Genomic DNA, 15,810 nt, shown 5'->3' with positions numbered 1-15,810 from the left:
ACTTACCAAAAGGGGTGCTAACCTTGCAGGGTGCCCAAAGTTTTGCTTAAGGCCCTTTTCTTTTTTTCTTTTTTTGAAAATGTAAAAGATGAAAATAAAAAAAGTTTATGCTTAAAATACAAAGGGGATGTGTCATCTTTAACTTTATGGAAGACTTTTTTGCAAGAAAGAATGGATGAAAATCCCTCAAACAAGAATTGAAAGACTCAAGCTTAGCTGACTACAAAAAGCGTTTACAAGCTTTGATACTTACCAAAGGGGGTGGCTACTAGGTACTAACCATGCCGCATGCACACAGTTTTGCTTAAAGGGTTTCTATCACCTCGTTTTGACATAATTAGCTATCAGACACTAGCGATCCGCTAGGGTCTGCTCTACCAAACAATGCTATTATAATACCTTTGTGTGCAGCCGTTTGCCTAAAAAACGAACTTTTATTGATATGCTAATGAGCCTCTAGGTGCTATGGGGGCGTCTTTTCAGCACATAGAGGCTCGGTCTACTCACACAAAATGCCGCCCAGCGCGTCCCTCCAGCCCACCCATCTCCTCTCGAATGCGATCCTCCCTCTGAGCCAGCGGACAAATTCTCGCGCCTGCGCCGTGCTCGTCTGTATTCGGCGCAGGCGCAGTGAATGTCTGACCGCTCCCTGCACAGACATCTCCACTGCGCCGATGACCGAGATGTCTGTGCAGGCAGCGGTCAGACATTCACTGTGCCTGCGCCGAATACAGACGCGCATGGCGCAGGCGCGAGAATTCGTCCGCTGGCTCAGATGGAGGATGGCATTCAAGAGGAGATGGGCGGGCTTAACGGACGAGCGGGGCGGCATACAATGTGAGTAGACCGAGCCTCTAGGTGCTGAAAAGACGCCCCCATAGCACCTAGAGGGTCATTAGAATATCAATAAAAGTTCGTTCTTTAGGCAAACGGCTGCACACAAAGGTATTATAATAGCATTGTTTGGTAGAGCAGACACTAGCGGATCGCTAGTGTCTGATAGCTAATTATGTCAAAACGAGGTGATAGAAACCCTTTTTCCTTTTTTGTTATTTTAAAAATGTAAAAGGTGAAAAAAAATAAACTGTTTATGCTTAAAATACAAAGGGAATGTGCCATGTTTAACTTTGTCTTTTGGAGATCATTTCGATCTTCAACTTGCTTAAAGCCTCATTCACACGTCAGTGTTTTGATCAGTGATTGTGAGCCAAAACCAGGAGTGGAGCCTCCACAGACATAAGGTATAAGGGAAAGATCTGCACCTGTTCTGTGTTTAGAGCCGCACCTGGTTTTGGCTCACAATCGCTGATAGGAAGGAAATCGCTGACTGAACACAGACTGTGTGAATGAGGCATAAGTGTTCACAGTAACAGTAATTTTGACCAGGGGTGCCCAAACTTTTGCATGCCACTGTATAGCTAGGCAATGTACAGCATCTCAAGCAGCCTATGTTCAACCAGCCTATGCCCAGTTTAATGCAGACAAGAATTATTTTCTGCTTATCTTGGTCAAATATGGTGACCAGTGCGTCTGTTGAATAAAGCTTGCAGCAGAGGTTGACACCAGAGCAAGACAACCAGTCTCTGTCCTATCCAGCAAACATTTTGTCTGAGACCTGTGCCATTATTTTGTTTGGAAATTGGTATCATTTTTCCCTCAAACTTCTTTCCGTCATGTACTTAGATATTAAACTGTCAGTTTGTAGCCTCTCTCCCTTGTCACTTCTTGCTTGCTTCGGTCGGACATGTATTATTATTTCATTTCAAAGCCCATTTTCTTGAAGCGCTGTAACAAATAATACACAATACCCGGCTGTCAGGCTGCATTGTGTCCATGTATATTATTACAAGATGCAGACCTTGAAAATCCTGAGGTAGGAAACTCAGTCATTCTTGTTATCCAATCTTTGAGAGTCTATCATCTGTTATTTTATGTGCATGAAATAAGGTTACTTTTCCAAAGTCTTATTTTTTCAGTTTTTCCATTCTTTCAAGCACAAAGCAAAGCTAATCTATGTTTTCGGGCATCATGAAATGGAATTTGGAAGAACTACTGTAGGTTGTGTGAGGATACATGAAAGTAGGTTTCTCTTAGCTTGAAGCACAGAGAAGAAAGAAATAAAATCTTTCTCAGTTGACAAATAAGCCAGAAAAAGTTTCATAGCCGCTGTGTGGGAGTCGAGTGATAAGGTTTAGGATCCAGCTCTTTGCTTATAAAAATGAAATGATGAGGTCTGTAGTTCTGTAATGACAACTTATCAAGAATTCTTGGACAGCAGGATTATGCTCACTGTTGGATTTGATGCTAATGGAGCAAGGCAGACTGGTGTACCTTTTCCTAAATTCAGCAATATACAACCCATTGTAGATGTGATAAAGGGATATTGATGCAGGAAGAAACATTTGAACGAGCTTCAAATGAAGATCATGCTTTCTAGTTACTATTTTCAGGCTGTAGCGTCTCGTCATACCTTGCATAGACTATGTAATGCGGTTTGGCTAGATATTCTATTAGTTTACAGAGGTTCCTTAATACATGTATATTGCCTGAATCACACTTTTTATGAAAGGTAATAGGGAGAGCACAGGTGTAGAGTATTAATCCAGAAGCAGCTGGGCCCAGCACTGCCAGCGGAATATGGGTACCATTTTGAGAGAAAAGGGCTCCTGGGATGTGCTTACATAACAACTACTTTCTTTGACTAATATAAAAAGTGTATTCTTGGGCAAATGACTAGGCAGGGAATAAGAAAACTTTCTAAAATTATGAAGACCATACCTTACCTTATGACCTGCTATGGAGTAAAGTTGTTATAGAAGGGGCTTCCCACTAACAAAGGCCTGCTCCCGGTCTAGCAGGCTAAAGGTGGCCATACTTATTAGTCAAGTTGATTTCAGCCAAAACAAACATTCATCGGTTGAAATTCAACAGCTAATGATCGTTTAGGCTGACCGATGACAGACCAGCCAACAAAAGATCTTTTGTTCAAAGAGAGATCATTCATAGATGAAAGAACTTTCTTTGAGAGAATGTTCCCAAAAAGATCTTTCATCCATCGGCCAGTTTCATTGAACATATACAGCCAATTTGAACAACTGTGACGGTCAGTATGGACTAAATGTGTATGGCCGTGTCTGTGAAAAGAGTGTTCACCAGGTGATTGTTTGTTCAACCGTCAGGCAAACACCAACTAATGTGTGTGGCCAGTTTTAAGCCCAGCCAGTTGAATGGTCAGTATGTAGCACTAAATTTCCCCTGCATTGGTTTTGCTATGATACTGGAGTAAATATGACCAGCTGGTGCCACATACTTCACTTTTTACCTTGTAGAAAGAAGTGGCATGAGTAATGTTCAGGGCTAGATAGCTACCAGGAGCCAGGAAGCCTGAGGTGCCCATACACATTAAAGAACTGTCACCCAAACCTGCTGATTTTGTTGCTCCATGTTACTGATATCTCATGACTGCTGGTCTCCAAGCAGATGCATTAACAATGTCTTCAGATGCAGACTGCATATTTTTGAAGCCTGTAACAGATAACTGGATTTTATGGAGGTTTTACTAAAGCCTGGACTGCATTTATCATAGTGCTGGCCGTATAATTTTTCTGCTCTGGCTCCTCCCATCGATGATATCATCAAAGGTCCTTAAGCTGTACTTGTATTTTTCATTTTGTTTCAGTACAGCTGTAGGACCTTCCTCCCCATGTGCTCTCCTGCTGCCGCTGGTCATACAGATTGGTGTCGGCGGGAAAGGAGGTGTGTGCAGATCAACAGCTTTCTCACTGATTGGGTATGCGCTGTATGCGCTCTCTGCCGGATCATTAAGGAAGCAGTCAGGGGGTCTCGCCATGCTGAATCTCCCTGACTGTGTATTATAAGGCTCAGGCACTTTTTAGCAAGATTTTTTTCTTGCTAAAAAGTGCGTCTTTGGCCCCATTCACACGACCATATTTTTGGTCGGCATCCGATCCACATTTTTTGCGGACCCATTCATTTCAATCCGTATGTCCGTTCTGTAGCCCCGCAAAGAAAGAACATGTCCTATTCTTGTCTGTTTTGCGGACAAGGATAGGCATTGTTGCAATGGGTCCACAAAAAAGCAAAGGATGCAACACAGATGACGAACGTCATCTGTATTTTTTGCGAACCGCAAAATAGATACGGTCATGTGCATGCACTCTTAGGGCTCATGCACACGAACGTATTTTTTGTCCACATCCGATCCCCGTTTTTTGTGGGTCGGATGCGGACCCATTCGTGTCAGTTCACTACATGTCCTATCTTTGTCCGCATTATGGACAAAGATAGAACGTTTCTATTATGGGCCAGTACCCGTGTTACTAGGCAAAGGTTGTGTGCATGAGCCCGTATAAAGAGAAAAATACGGGCTAGCTATTGTCTGAGCAACCATTACACACTTCGGCTGGTTTCATTTTATCTCTAAGAAAATGTGTCCATCCCTGCTAACAAACAAAATCACGGCACGGTTTCCGTTTCCAGTTTTTTTAAAGCAGCCTTTTAATTTTTGGTAACAATGATCGCCACTACCAATGGTCGAGGTTAACATACTGAATTCTGAGTAAACTTCACGACTGAATAAGGCCTCATGCACACGACCGTTGTGTGCACCCGTGGCCGTTGTGCCGTTTTCCGTTTTTTTTCGCGGACCTATTGACTTTCAATGGGTCCGTGGAAAAATCGGAAAATGCACCGTTTTGCAGCCGCATCCGTGATCCGTGTTTCCTGGCCGTGAAAAAAATATGACCTGTCCTATTTTTTTCACGGCCAACGGTTCACGGACCCATTCAAGTCAATGGGTCCGTGAAAGAACACGGATGCACACAAGATTGGCATCCGTGTCCGTGATCCGTGGCCGTAGGTTAGTTTTTATACAGACGGATCCGAAGATCCGTCTGCATAAAGCTTTTTCAAAGCTGAGTTTTCACTTCGTGAAAACTCAGAACCGACAGTATATTCTAACACAGAAGCGTTCCCATGGTGATGGGGACGCTTCTAGTTAGAATACACTACAAACTGTGTACAAGACTGCCCCCTGCTGCCTGGCAGCACCCGATCTCTTACAGGGGGCCGTGATCAGCACAATTAACCCCTTCAGGTGCGGCACCTGAAAGGGTTAATTGTACTATCATATCCCCCTGTAAGAGATAAGGGCTGCCAGGCAGCAGGGGGCAGACCCTCCCCCCCCCTCCCCAGTTTGAATATCATTGGTGGCCAGTGCGGCCCCCCCCCCTCCCTCTATTGTAATAATTCGTTGGTGGCACAGTGTGCGCCCCCCCCCCCCTCCCTCCCTCTATTGTAATAATTCGTTGGTGGCACAGTGTGCGCCCCCCCCCCCTTCCTCCCTCTATTGTAATAAATCGTTGGTGGCACAGTGTGCGCCCCCCCCTTCCCCCCCCCCCCCCCCCTCTATAGCATTAACAACGTTGGTGGCCAGTGTGCAGCCTCCCATCTCCCCCCCCCCTCCCCCCCATCATCATTGGTGGCAGCGGAGTTCCGATCGGAGTCCCAGTTTAATCGCTGGGGCTCCGATCGGTAACCATGGCAACCAGGACGCTACTACAGTCCTCGTTGCCATGGTTACTTAGCAATAGTACAATAGTAGAAGATTAATACTTACCTGCTGCTGCGATGTTCGTGTCCGGCCGGGAGCTCCACCTACTGGTAAGTGACAGTGACAGGTCTGTGCGGCGCATTGCTAAATGAACCGTCACTTACCAGTAGGAGGAGCTCCCGGCCGGACACGAACATCACAGCTCCCAGGTAAGTATGAATCTTGTACTATTGCTAGTAACCCGCTGCCACCAATGATCGGGGGGGCGCAAGATGGGAGGCCGCACACTGGCCACCAATGTTGTTAATGCTATAGAGGGAGGGGGGCCAATGATTGCCACCAACGATTTATTACAATAGAGGGAGGAAGGGGGGGGGGGGGGCCGCACTATCCACCAATGATATTCAAACTGGGGAGGGGGGGGGGGTCTGCCCCCTGCTGCCTGGCAGCCCTGATCTCTTACAGGGGGATATGATAGTACAATTAACCCCTTCAGGTGCGGCACCTGAGGGGTTAATTGTGCTGATCACGGCCCCCTGTAAGAGATCGGATGCTGCTAGGCAGCAGGGGGCAGTCATGTACACAGTTTGTAGTATATTCTAACTAGAAGCGTCCCCATCACCATGGGAACGCCTCTGTGTTAGAATATACTGTCGGAAATGAGGTTTCACGATCTAACTCATATCCGACAGTATATTCTAACATAGAGGCGTTCCCATGGTGATGGGGACGCTTCAAGTTAAAATATACCATCGGATTGGAGAAAACTCCGATCTGATGGTATAAAAGGGACTCCGGACTTTACATTGAAAGTCAATGGGGACGGATCCGTTTGAAATGGCACCATATTGTGTCAACGTCAAACGGATCCGTCCCCATTGACTTGCATTGTAATTCAGGACGGATCCGTTTGGCTCCGCACGGCCAGGCGGACACCAAAATGACTTTTTTTTTCATGTCCGTGGATCCGCCAAAAATCAAGGAAGACCCACGGACGAAAAAACGGTCACGGATCACGGACCTACGGACCCTGTTTTTGCGGACCGTGAAAAAAAACGTTCGTGTGCATGAGGCCTAAATGTGATGATGGGAAACTGTTCCTGTGAGCTTTCTAATCTCTTTCACCTATTCCCGGGGCATTCGAGGCACTATTACTTAATGGTGCGCTGGTTTGTGTATCCTTTTTAGATATTATTGCCACACGTTAGGAAGCAACTACTTTGGATTATAGCTGCCTGATTTAATCCCCTCCTGACGAGCTATAAAATGTTTCCCAATAGTAATCAATCCCCTGCCGCGTCCAGATCTCTCTCCATATTTACTATGTTTTGTATGGATCAGAAAACACATTCAAGTTTTGTTTTCTTGGTTTTTTTTCAGATGTAGTAAACGTCAAGCATCAATTTTTTACAGTAACATCACTTGTTTACCATGAGATTATCAAACCAGATAGATTTCCATCCAAAATGCATGGATATATTTTGACTTGTTTCCCCAAAAGAATACTGTACATACAACAGGTTTAACAAAAATCCTATGGAAAATGACACATCAGTGCTGCAGAATTTTTCTATTCCAATTTTGTAATTTGCCGTTGGGCACTTAGGTGGAAATTTATTAAGAGTGGCATTTCACAGACAGTCTGGTAAAAGTTCTCTGGCACAAGACGTGTCTGATTAAGAGGTGCATGTATGTTAGTAATTTTGACGCGTCGCAAGAGGTCCATATTCCAGTAGCCGGAATCTGTGCTAGCTAGTAGCTGGCGTAGATTTTAGGGTTTCACTTAGACGACTAGGCTGGCCACGTTTATCATAAATCTATTAGGCTGCATAGTCCTGCAATGCCCTGCTTACTGTTTTTTTAAAGAAAGGTGGAAATCATGGAGTAGAACGGCAAAGATTTCCAAATGCTTGTGCAAATCGGTTCTTAAGCAAATGTTTCTTACATTTTAACCCCGTAAAACTGGAAATATGTCCTATACGAATAACTAAATAAAGCATTCAGATTCCCATAAAATAATCCAGGTTTAGTAAATCATGCTTGTTAAAAACAGGCAGACAATGGATCCACCATTAAACATTGCCCGCAGTCATCCATAAAGAACATAACCTCCAACTGCAGTTCCTCCATCAAATACAAGTGCTCTACCAGTAAGGCTGGGTTCACACCTGAGCGTATCCGATAAGCGCTTTTTACAGGCGTTTGTGTGATTAATCCAATGAAAAACTGCCACAATACGCGCTACAATACGCCCCAAAGAAGCTCCTGTACTTCTTGGGGCGTACGGCGTTTTACAGCGCGTTCGTACGCGCTGTAAAACGCTCAGGTGAGAACCATGCCCATAGGGAAACATTGGTTTTTGCCTGTTGAGCGTTTTACAGCGCGTAGGAACGCGCTGTAAAACGCTCAGGTGTGAACCCAGCCTAAGTCCTCCATTCAGACCATTGTTTGTTTTTTTTTTTTTATGGTCTGCAAATTGCGGATCCATGGCCAGTCCTATGATAGAAATGCCTAAAAATAAGACATGTTCTATCTTTTTTGCAGGGCCATGGAGCAGAAGTATGGATGCAGACTGCACATGGTGTGCTATCCCCATCTTTTGCGGCCCCATTGAAATGAATGGGTCCGCATCCATTCAACAAAATTGTAGAACGGATGCGGACCCATAAATGCAGTCGTGTGAATACGAGTCACACATAATTTAGGTGTAAAGCATGTAGTATATCAGAGTATTCACCCTGAACTCTGGTATCAATGCCCCAGCACCTCGACGCATGTGTTTCTTAATCAGGAGGTTACGGAAAAAAATGGAAGGCAGCAGTTTAAAAGACGCATCCACCAATGGACATAAAACTGGACACAACCCGATCTGCACTCATTCACCATGAATAAGTGCAGCATTGGAGCTTTTCACACTCCAATGCTCCCCCACAATTCAGAGCAGGGCAACAGAATCCTCTTGAGATCTGGTGACGTACCCGGCTCTCCGTGGTTAAGCAAAGCAGAGGCCTCAGCCTAGCAGGGAGCCCGGTGACGTCACCTGCACTAATGGGCGGTCTTTAGCACTGCCCTAGCCTGTTTTTACAGACTAGGGCAGCGCTAAAGACCGCCCATCAGAGCGGGTGACATCACACCGGGATCACCGATAGGTGGATGCCTTTGCCTAGCAGTGTCCAAAAGTAAACAAACAGCCCGCAGGGCAAGAGGGAGCATCGGAGCATAAAAAAGCTTTGATGCTCCACTCATTCATGGTGTCCAGGTTCAGGCCAAAGCCTTTAAATCATTAATAACTTCCTCCCTGACTAGACTAGACTTCTTTTTTCTCATTGTTATTGAATTTAGATGTCGGACTGAGCAAAGTTTTGGTGATGAAAGATTTTCCGTAACTTGTAATTCATTTAAAGAAAATGTGTCACCAAAAATTTTATATCTGCAAGTTAAACCCAGTTAGCAACATATATCCTTTTTTTTCCCCTAATCTGATTTTATTTTCTGATTACAGATTATTATTTTTTTATTCTGGAATCTTTTGTATTACACCGACAGCATTATGTTAGTGTAATCCTATAAATTCCAGGTCTCACAGGGACACACAGCATTATAAATCATTATAATGCTGTGCAATCCTGTCTGAGGATGAAGAGTTGAAAACGGGCACTCACACTGCCACACGCAGCGAGTTTCTGCATTGAACTCGCTCGTGTGTGTGTCTGGCCTTACTCTGTATTATTCTCTTAACACTTGCTCAGAATCTCCTCGGAGAAGCAGGGAAGACGCTGGAGCTTCAGAAGCAGCTGGCTCACCACACCAGGGTTTTCTTAAGTACCCAAAATGAGCAGGGAGAGAGGCAAGCCTGAGCTTGTGTGAAGGACACAGAAAAGCTGTTTAGTAGAAACAGCAGGTGGCGCTATACCAGCTTCTGAAAATATAATCATTTGTTTAAATAAATGTAAATACTAAAAACTTTATAATTATTGGCTGGATTGACCTATGAGCAATATTTTTAAAGGAACATCCACTTTGAGATGGCTGAAGAGTGATACTTTTTAGCCTGTCATAATGTTTTTGTAAATTGGTGCTTTTTACTCGAATATGGCAATAGGTTCAAATTAGGAAGTTGAGGTCAAACCCTTGACAGCGAGTGTTTGCATGGTGTTTCATTTGTGTGATATGTACAGACTTAATTAGTCATTTTTAGTATTATAGTCATTTTTACTCATTGTTCGTTTTTATTGTCTTTCAGCCTCCTGTTGTTGTTCCTCATAGGATTCACTCAACAAGTCGGAGCGTTCGAGAGGAGAAGACACGTTCAGAAATCAATTGTAAGGGTTTGCCGCCTCTCGATGTAAACTTTTCCAATGCTTCCCTCACATTTTGATGGTTTCTCATATTTTGTAGGCCTATCACCTACTGTCGACATCCCTTTCTATCTAGATTATATATCTTTGTTAAATAAAAAGTAGAGAATTCTGCCTGGAGATACAATTTATATTTGTAGGATTTACAAGCTCCTACGTATAGGTTTACCCCGTGGCCCAAGGGCCACAATATGTCTCCAGCCTACTCTGCCTGTCATTGAAAATTAACTTTGCCTGGATGACTGCATGACTTCCTCAGGTGTTCATACTCTCCAGCCTATCTAATTTATGAGTTCTGCAAAAATCCATCATGTTTGTTCAGATATTTCTTGATATTTCTTAACAGATAAGGATATATATTTGCAGTTCCATTAAAAAGTATTTATCCTGATTTCTTAAGTAAGCCATCTAAGATGACCCGAGTAACTACCATTTTTAAATGATCACTTCACTTATCGAAAGACAAACAAACGTTACCCAGCATCCATGTAGGAAGTAATTAGCACCCAATAAACTTTAAGGGTTGTGCAGGATTAGAAAAACATGGCTTCCTTTATCTAAAAGCAGTGATCCGAGGTTGTCTGTGGTGGTGTAGCTCAGCCCTATTCACGTCAATGGAGCAGAGCTGCAATACTGTACCCAACCCATGGACAATGTGGTTCTGTGCCTGAAAGAAAGCAGCTGCGTTTCTGATCCTGTGAAATGACCTAAGAGCTCATACGGTACTTTCACACTAGCGTTATTCTTTTCCGGCTCTGAGTTCCGTCCTAGGGACTCAATACCGGAAAAGAACTGATCAGTTTTATCCCCATGCATTCTGAATGGAGAGAAATCCATTCAGGATGCATCAGGATGTCGTCAGTTCAGTCACTCAACGGCGTTTTATTACCTCCGTCCAAAATTCTGGATCAGTTGCCAGAATGCCGGATTCGGCATTCATTTACATTGTAATGTAATAGTGCCGGATCCGGCATTAAAAATACCGCAGTGCCGGATCCGGTAAAAATGTAAAAAAAATATATATATATATATAACAGATCTTTTTCTTCGGATGACATCTGGAGAGACTGATCCGTTCTTGCAATGCATTTGTAAGACGGATCCGTCTACAAATGCTGTCCGTTTGCATACAGATTGCCTGATCACTCTGCTGCAAGTGTGAAAGTAGCCTTAGAGTTCTGCAGTCTCTTCATACAGCTGATCGTCGGGGGTCCCAGGAGTCGGATGGCCGCCAATCATTTTTTTTTTATTTATTTTTTTATAATATGTTTTTTATATTGCTAAGGAGAAATTTCAGTGTTCTTTGCAGAATTACTTTACTTAGTAAATAGGCGAAAAATAATATGACGTGTGTGAGTAAATACATCGGTCAGCCAGAACTTAAAAATGTTGGATAAGAAAAAGGATCTGCTTAAATAACAAAATCAGTAATATTGCCCTGAAAATCCTCCAGCAGTGCAGCACCACAGCCAATTTTTTACATATGCAACACATAGCATATACTATAAATTCTCTAGTGGCTCCACAGTGTGGTAGAAACCCTGTGGTCAGCCAGTGGACTGTCTGACTTCTATATAAATATACATAGATATAGAGACAGATAGATATGAGAGATGCCCGTAACGCGGCCACATTTTGGTGTCCATATTACAGACTCAAATTCCCACCTGATCTCAAGTCTAGTAACTTGCTAGGACGGCTGTTATTTTGATGCATTGGAAGGGCTGGGACCTGTGGCTTGGCCGAGTGTGCGTTTGTATGGCGGAGTTGCTGTCCCACAAACAAGCTATTTTGGCCAAACGGCCATTAAAGGGCATCTGTCAGCAGATTTGGACTTATGAAACTGGCTGGCCTGTTCCATGTGCACTTCGCAGCTGTATGGGGTCCCATGTTCATATGTGCCAGCCTTGCTTATGAGCCTGTAGGAGCAACGGAGGCGTTACCATTGCACCTAGAGGCTCTGCTTTCTCTGCAACTGCCGTCCACGCTCCACTTTGACAGGGCCAGGCCTTGTAAATGTGATCACACTCTTAAAACATGTATATGCTCAGACTGAAGTTATCCTTAAATGTGTTACAGTAGTCCAGATTATTCTTTCCTGTGTATGTTATAAAATATCTAAAGTGTAGAAAGAAAACTGCTAGTAATAAAATAAAAGCTAATAAAACGGTGAATGAAAATATTATTTTTTTCTTATTGCAGTTGGCCAAGTAAAGTTTGATCCACCAATGAGGAAGGAGACGGAGCCACATCATGATTTGGTGAGTAGTTTGGGGGACGTAAGTTGACCTATCCTAATGTTAAGACTCCCCATTACTGACTTGTACGGTAACGCCACAGTGACTGATGTCAAGGACTCTTCACGCTGTATGTTGCGGCTGTAGTAGGTAGCCAGGACGCAGTGCGGCTGTGGTTTGCTGTTGTATGGAAGGGCCCCATGCAGAGTTGTCTTCTCTATGGTTATAAAATCTTCTTTCTGCTCTTATTTAGCCTCTGCTTTTTTCCCTTCTTTGTTCTCTCAAAAGATCCTGCATGTGGCAAATGATTTAAGAGGAAGGTCAGACAGACTGCATCTTTTTTTTTACTAATGCTTTTTTTGGTGGTTTTACTAACTTTTTCTAGTCCAGTTTGAAGAATGCTACAGTGATATGATTTATTCGTCTTTCCGTGATATCCTAGCGGTCCAGCTGAAGAGACGGATATCTGCAGTTTCTTCTACTACCACTTCTGTTTGCGTTTGCCACTAACAGAATACAGTGACCACCTTCTATGATACCTGAGCAGTAGAGTAGCATGCCCGGTGTGAGTGTTGTGCTGTTACCTGGCCAGACGCTTGCTTCTGAGATATATATATTTTTTTCGAACCTGCAAGTGATATTCCCTCTTGTATATGTGCTGCTTCCAATCACTGTAAATAACTTGGGTATCTGTCTGCTAAACAGCTCGACAGGGACGATTTTTTGGACAGTGCAGAAGAAATATACTACACTGCAAGATCTAATCTGGTATATTCTTTTTCTTTGTCAACTTTACCTTTGTGTCTACTTTTATTGGCTTTCAGACTAGTTTTATGTTGTTCTCCTGTTGTTCCTTTCAAGCCATAATTCTGCACAGTACAGGGTGTTCTTAAGTCTTGTGGTGTTTATCATGATTCGTTTAACACATGGGCTAAAGAATGTATTAGATGCCCTCATATCCTTCCAAGTCCAGATATAAAAAAATAAAAAAATAAAAGAGAGTTTACATTCCAGATATTAACATGTGATAGGGCTGAAGGTTTTCTGACAGATTATTCACTAGAATGGCCATGTAACAGTAGAGGGAAGTTAGATAAAAAAAAAACGGAGAAGGGGGCATTTGGTCAATTCTTGTGACATTTGATGTTCATCACCATTTTTCGATGTGGTCTGTGTTTAAAGAGGACCTTTCGCTGGTCCTGACATAATATTAGTAGTAGTGTAGGGGCTAGATCAGTAGATGTCCGTGCAGTCATTTTTTTTTTTTTCAGATCGGCTAGCTTTTTTCTCCCTGGCTGTGACGTGCTCCGCTGCGATTGGGCAGCTCACAGCCAGGGAGAAGAAGGCGCCCCTTGAGAAACATGCCCGTCTCCTCCTCCCTGTACTTATGCTATTAATTAGCAAACAGGGCTGCAAAAGAGAACAGGGGGCACAGCAGCGCATCTGAAAAAAAATTACAGCACGGACATCTACTGATCATGCTCTACACTGCCAGGTGCTAATATTGTAATGTAAGAGCTGAAAGTGAGATTAGACCTGATTATACCAAAAGTCACAACCTACGCCAGATAACCCCCTGGTGTACTTTCAAACCACCTTGCACGCATGCCAAATATATTATTAAGGCGCACCATTTCATAAATTTGGAGCAGGCACAGAAAGCAAAGACAGACACAAAAACAACTGCAAATGATAAATGCCCCCTTAGGTGTTCTATCCCTTAGGTTGTCCACATTCTATTTCTTACCTTTTTCATTGTAGCCTCGGCCTTCAATTAGATGATGACTGCATCTACTTAGAGAGAGAGATCTAAATTCCAAATTGATAGGATTGATTTGCTTCTCTCTAGTATCTATATGTATACATACCTCCTTGTGTTTCATAGATCAATTTCCCCCCTTTTTTCCACTAAGTTTTTAGTGGTAGCCTCTTACAGTTCAATTAGTGCTTTTTCTTAATAAGATAATTTTTTTTTTATCTCTTGCTGTGCTTGTTGCCCGATATAATCCTTCTCTGGAAAAGAAACATGCAAGCTATTCTCTTCCCCCAAAAGAAAGGGAAAACAGAATGTTTCATACCAGGAATCCGGCTCTTTCTGGGTAACTACCCTTTACAGAGCTGAGCAAAGAAACTTTTTTTGGCTGCCTGAGAGGCCTTGGTAGGGGTGCTATTTCTTCTTAGGGTACTTTCACACTTGCAGCAGAGTGATCCGGCAAGCAGTTCCGTCGCCGGATCCATCAAACTTTATGCCAACTGATGGCATTTGTAAGACTGATCAGGATCCTGATCCGTCTTAAAAATGCATTGAAATGCCGGATCCGTCTTTCAGGTGTCATCCGAAAAACGGATTGGGCATTTATTTTTTTCAAATTTTTTTCGGTCTGCGCATGTGCAGACCGGAAGGACAGATCCGGCATGCCAGTATTTTGAATGCCGGATTCAGCACTAATACATTCCTATGGAAAAAAATGCCCGGCATTTAGGCAAGTGTTCAGTTTTTTTGGCCGGAGATAAATCCGTAGCATGCTGCAGTTTTATCTCTGTCCTGATCAGTCAAAAAGACTGAACTGAAGACATCCTGATGCATCCTGAACGGATTGCTCTCCATTCAGAATGCATGGGGATATACCTGATCAGTTCTTTTCCGGTATTGAGCCCCTAGGATGGAACTCTATGGCCTCTTTCACACATTGTTGGGATCCGGCGTGCACTTCCGTTGCCGGAGGTGCCCGCCGGATCCGGAAAAACGCAAGTGTACTGAAAGCATTTGAAGACGGAACCGTCTTCCAAATGCTTTCAGTGTTACTATGGCACCCAGGACGCTATTAAAGTCCTGGTTGCCATAGTAGGAGCGGGGAGCGGGGGAGCAGTGTACTTACAGTCCGTGCGGCTCCCGGGGCGCTCCAGAATGACGTCAGAGCGCCCCATGCGCATGGATGACGTGATCCATGCGATCATGTGATCCATGCGCTTGGGGCGCCCTGACGTCACTCTGGAGCGCCCGGGGAGCCGCACGGACGGTAAGTACACTGCTCCCCCGCTCCCCACTACACTTTACCATGGCTGCCAGGACTTTAGCGTTCAGCAGCCATGGTAACCATTCAGAAAAAGCTAAATGTCGGCTCCGGCAATGCGCCGAAACGACGTTTAGCTTAAGGCCGGATCCGGATCAATGCCTTTCAATGGGCATTAATTCCGGATCCGGCCTTGCGGCAAGTGTTCCGGACTTTTGGCCGGAGCAAAAAGCGCAGTATGCTGCGGTATTTTCTCCGGCCAAAAAACGTTCCGTTCCGGAACTGAAGACATCCTGATGCATCCTGAACGGATTTCTCTCCATTCAGAATGCATTAGGATAATCCTGATCAGGATTCTTCCGGCATAGAGCCCCGACGACGGAACTCTATGCCGGAAGAAAAGAACGCAGGTGTGAAAGAGCCCTTAGCCGGAAAAGAAAACCACTAGTGTAAAAGTACCCTTATGGAGGGCGCCAAGTATGCATAAGGTGTATTGTAAGCCAGTCAATGGTCCCCTGGGTCTCTTTAAAATTAGTACATCTTACATTTCTCTCTCTCTGTTACTTTATCTCTCTCACAATCGAGTCATGTCCAAACAGAATTTTTTCAAAAATTGCCCAAATCTGAAA

The 15,810-nt window shown here is 43.8% G+C and overlaps 1 protein-coding gene across 7 annotated transcripts in view; it reads left to right on the top strand.

Moving 5' to 3' along the window:
* The window catches only part of MAP4K3 (mitogen-activated protein kinase kinase kinase kinase 3), a 292,615-nt gene that overhangs the window by 194,147 nt on the left and 82,658 nt on the right, over positions 1 to 15,810 (top strand). For 4 of the 7 annotated variants that reach the window (XM_040429605.1, XM_040429602.1, XM_040429601.1 and 1 more), the window contains 3 exons: positions 9,816 to 9,894; positions 12,133 to 12,191; positions 12,873 to 12,935. In XM_040429605.1, coding sequence (XP_040285539.1) covers positions 9,816 to 9,894; positions 12,133 to 12,191; positions 12,873 to 12,935 — 201 coding nt within the window. The remainder of the gene's footprint in view (positions 1 to 9,815; positions 9,895 to 12,132; positions 12,192 to 12,872; positions 12,936 to 15,810) is intronic. The other 3 variants (XM_040429607.1, XM_040429606.1, XM_040429603.1) reach the window with 1 other exon arrangement.

Source organism: Bufo bufo, chromosome 4 (assembly GCF_905171765.1).
Source record: "Bufo bufo chromosome 4, aBufBuf1.1, whole genome shotgun sequence".
Lineage (NCBI taxonomy): Eukaryota > Metazoa > Chordata > Amphibia > Anura > Bufonidae > Bufo > Bufo bufo.
The sequence above is the reverse complement of the archived record's forward strand: the minus strand, read 5'-3'. Positions and strand labels throughout refer to the sequence as shown.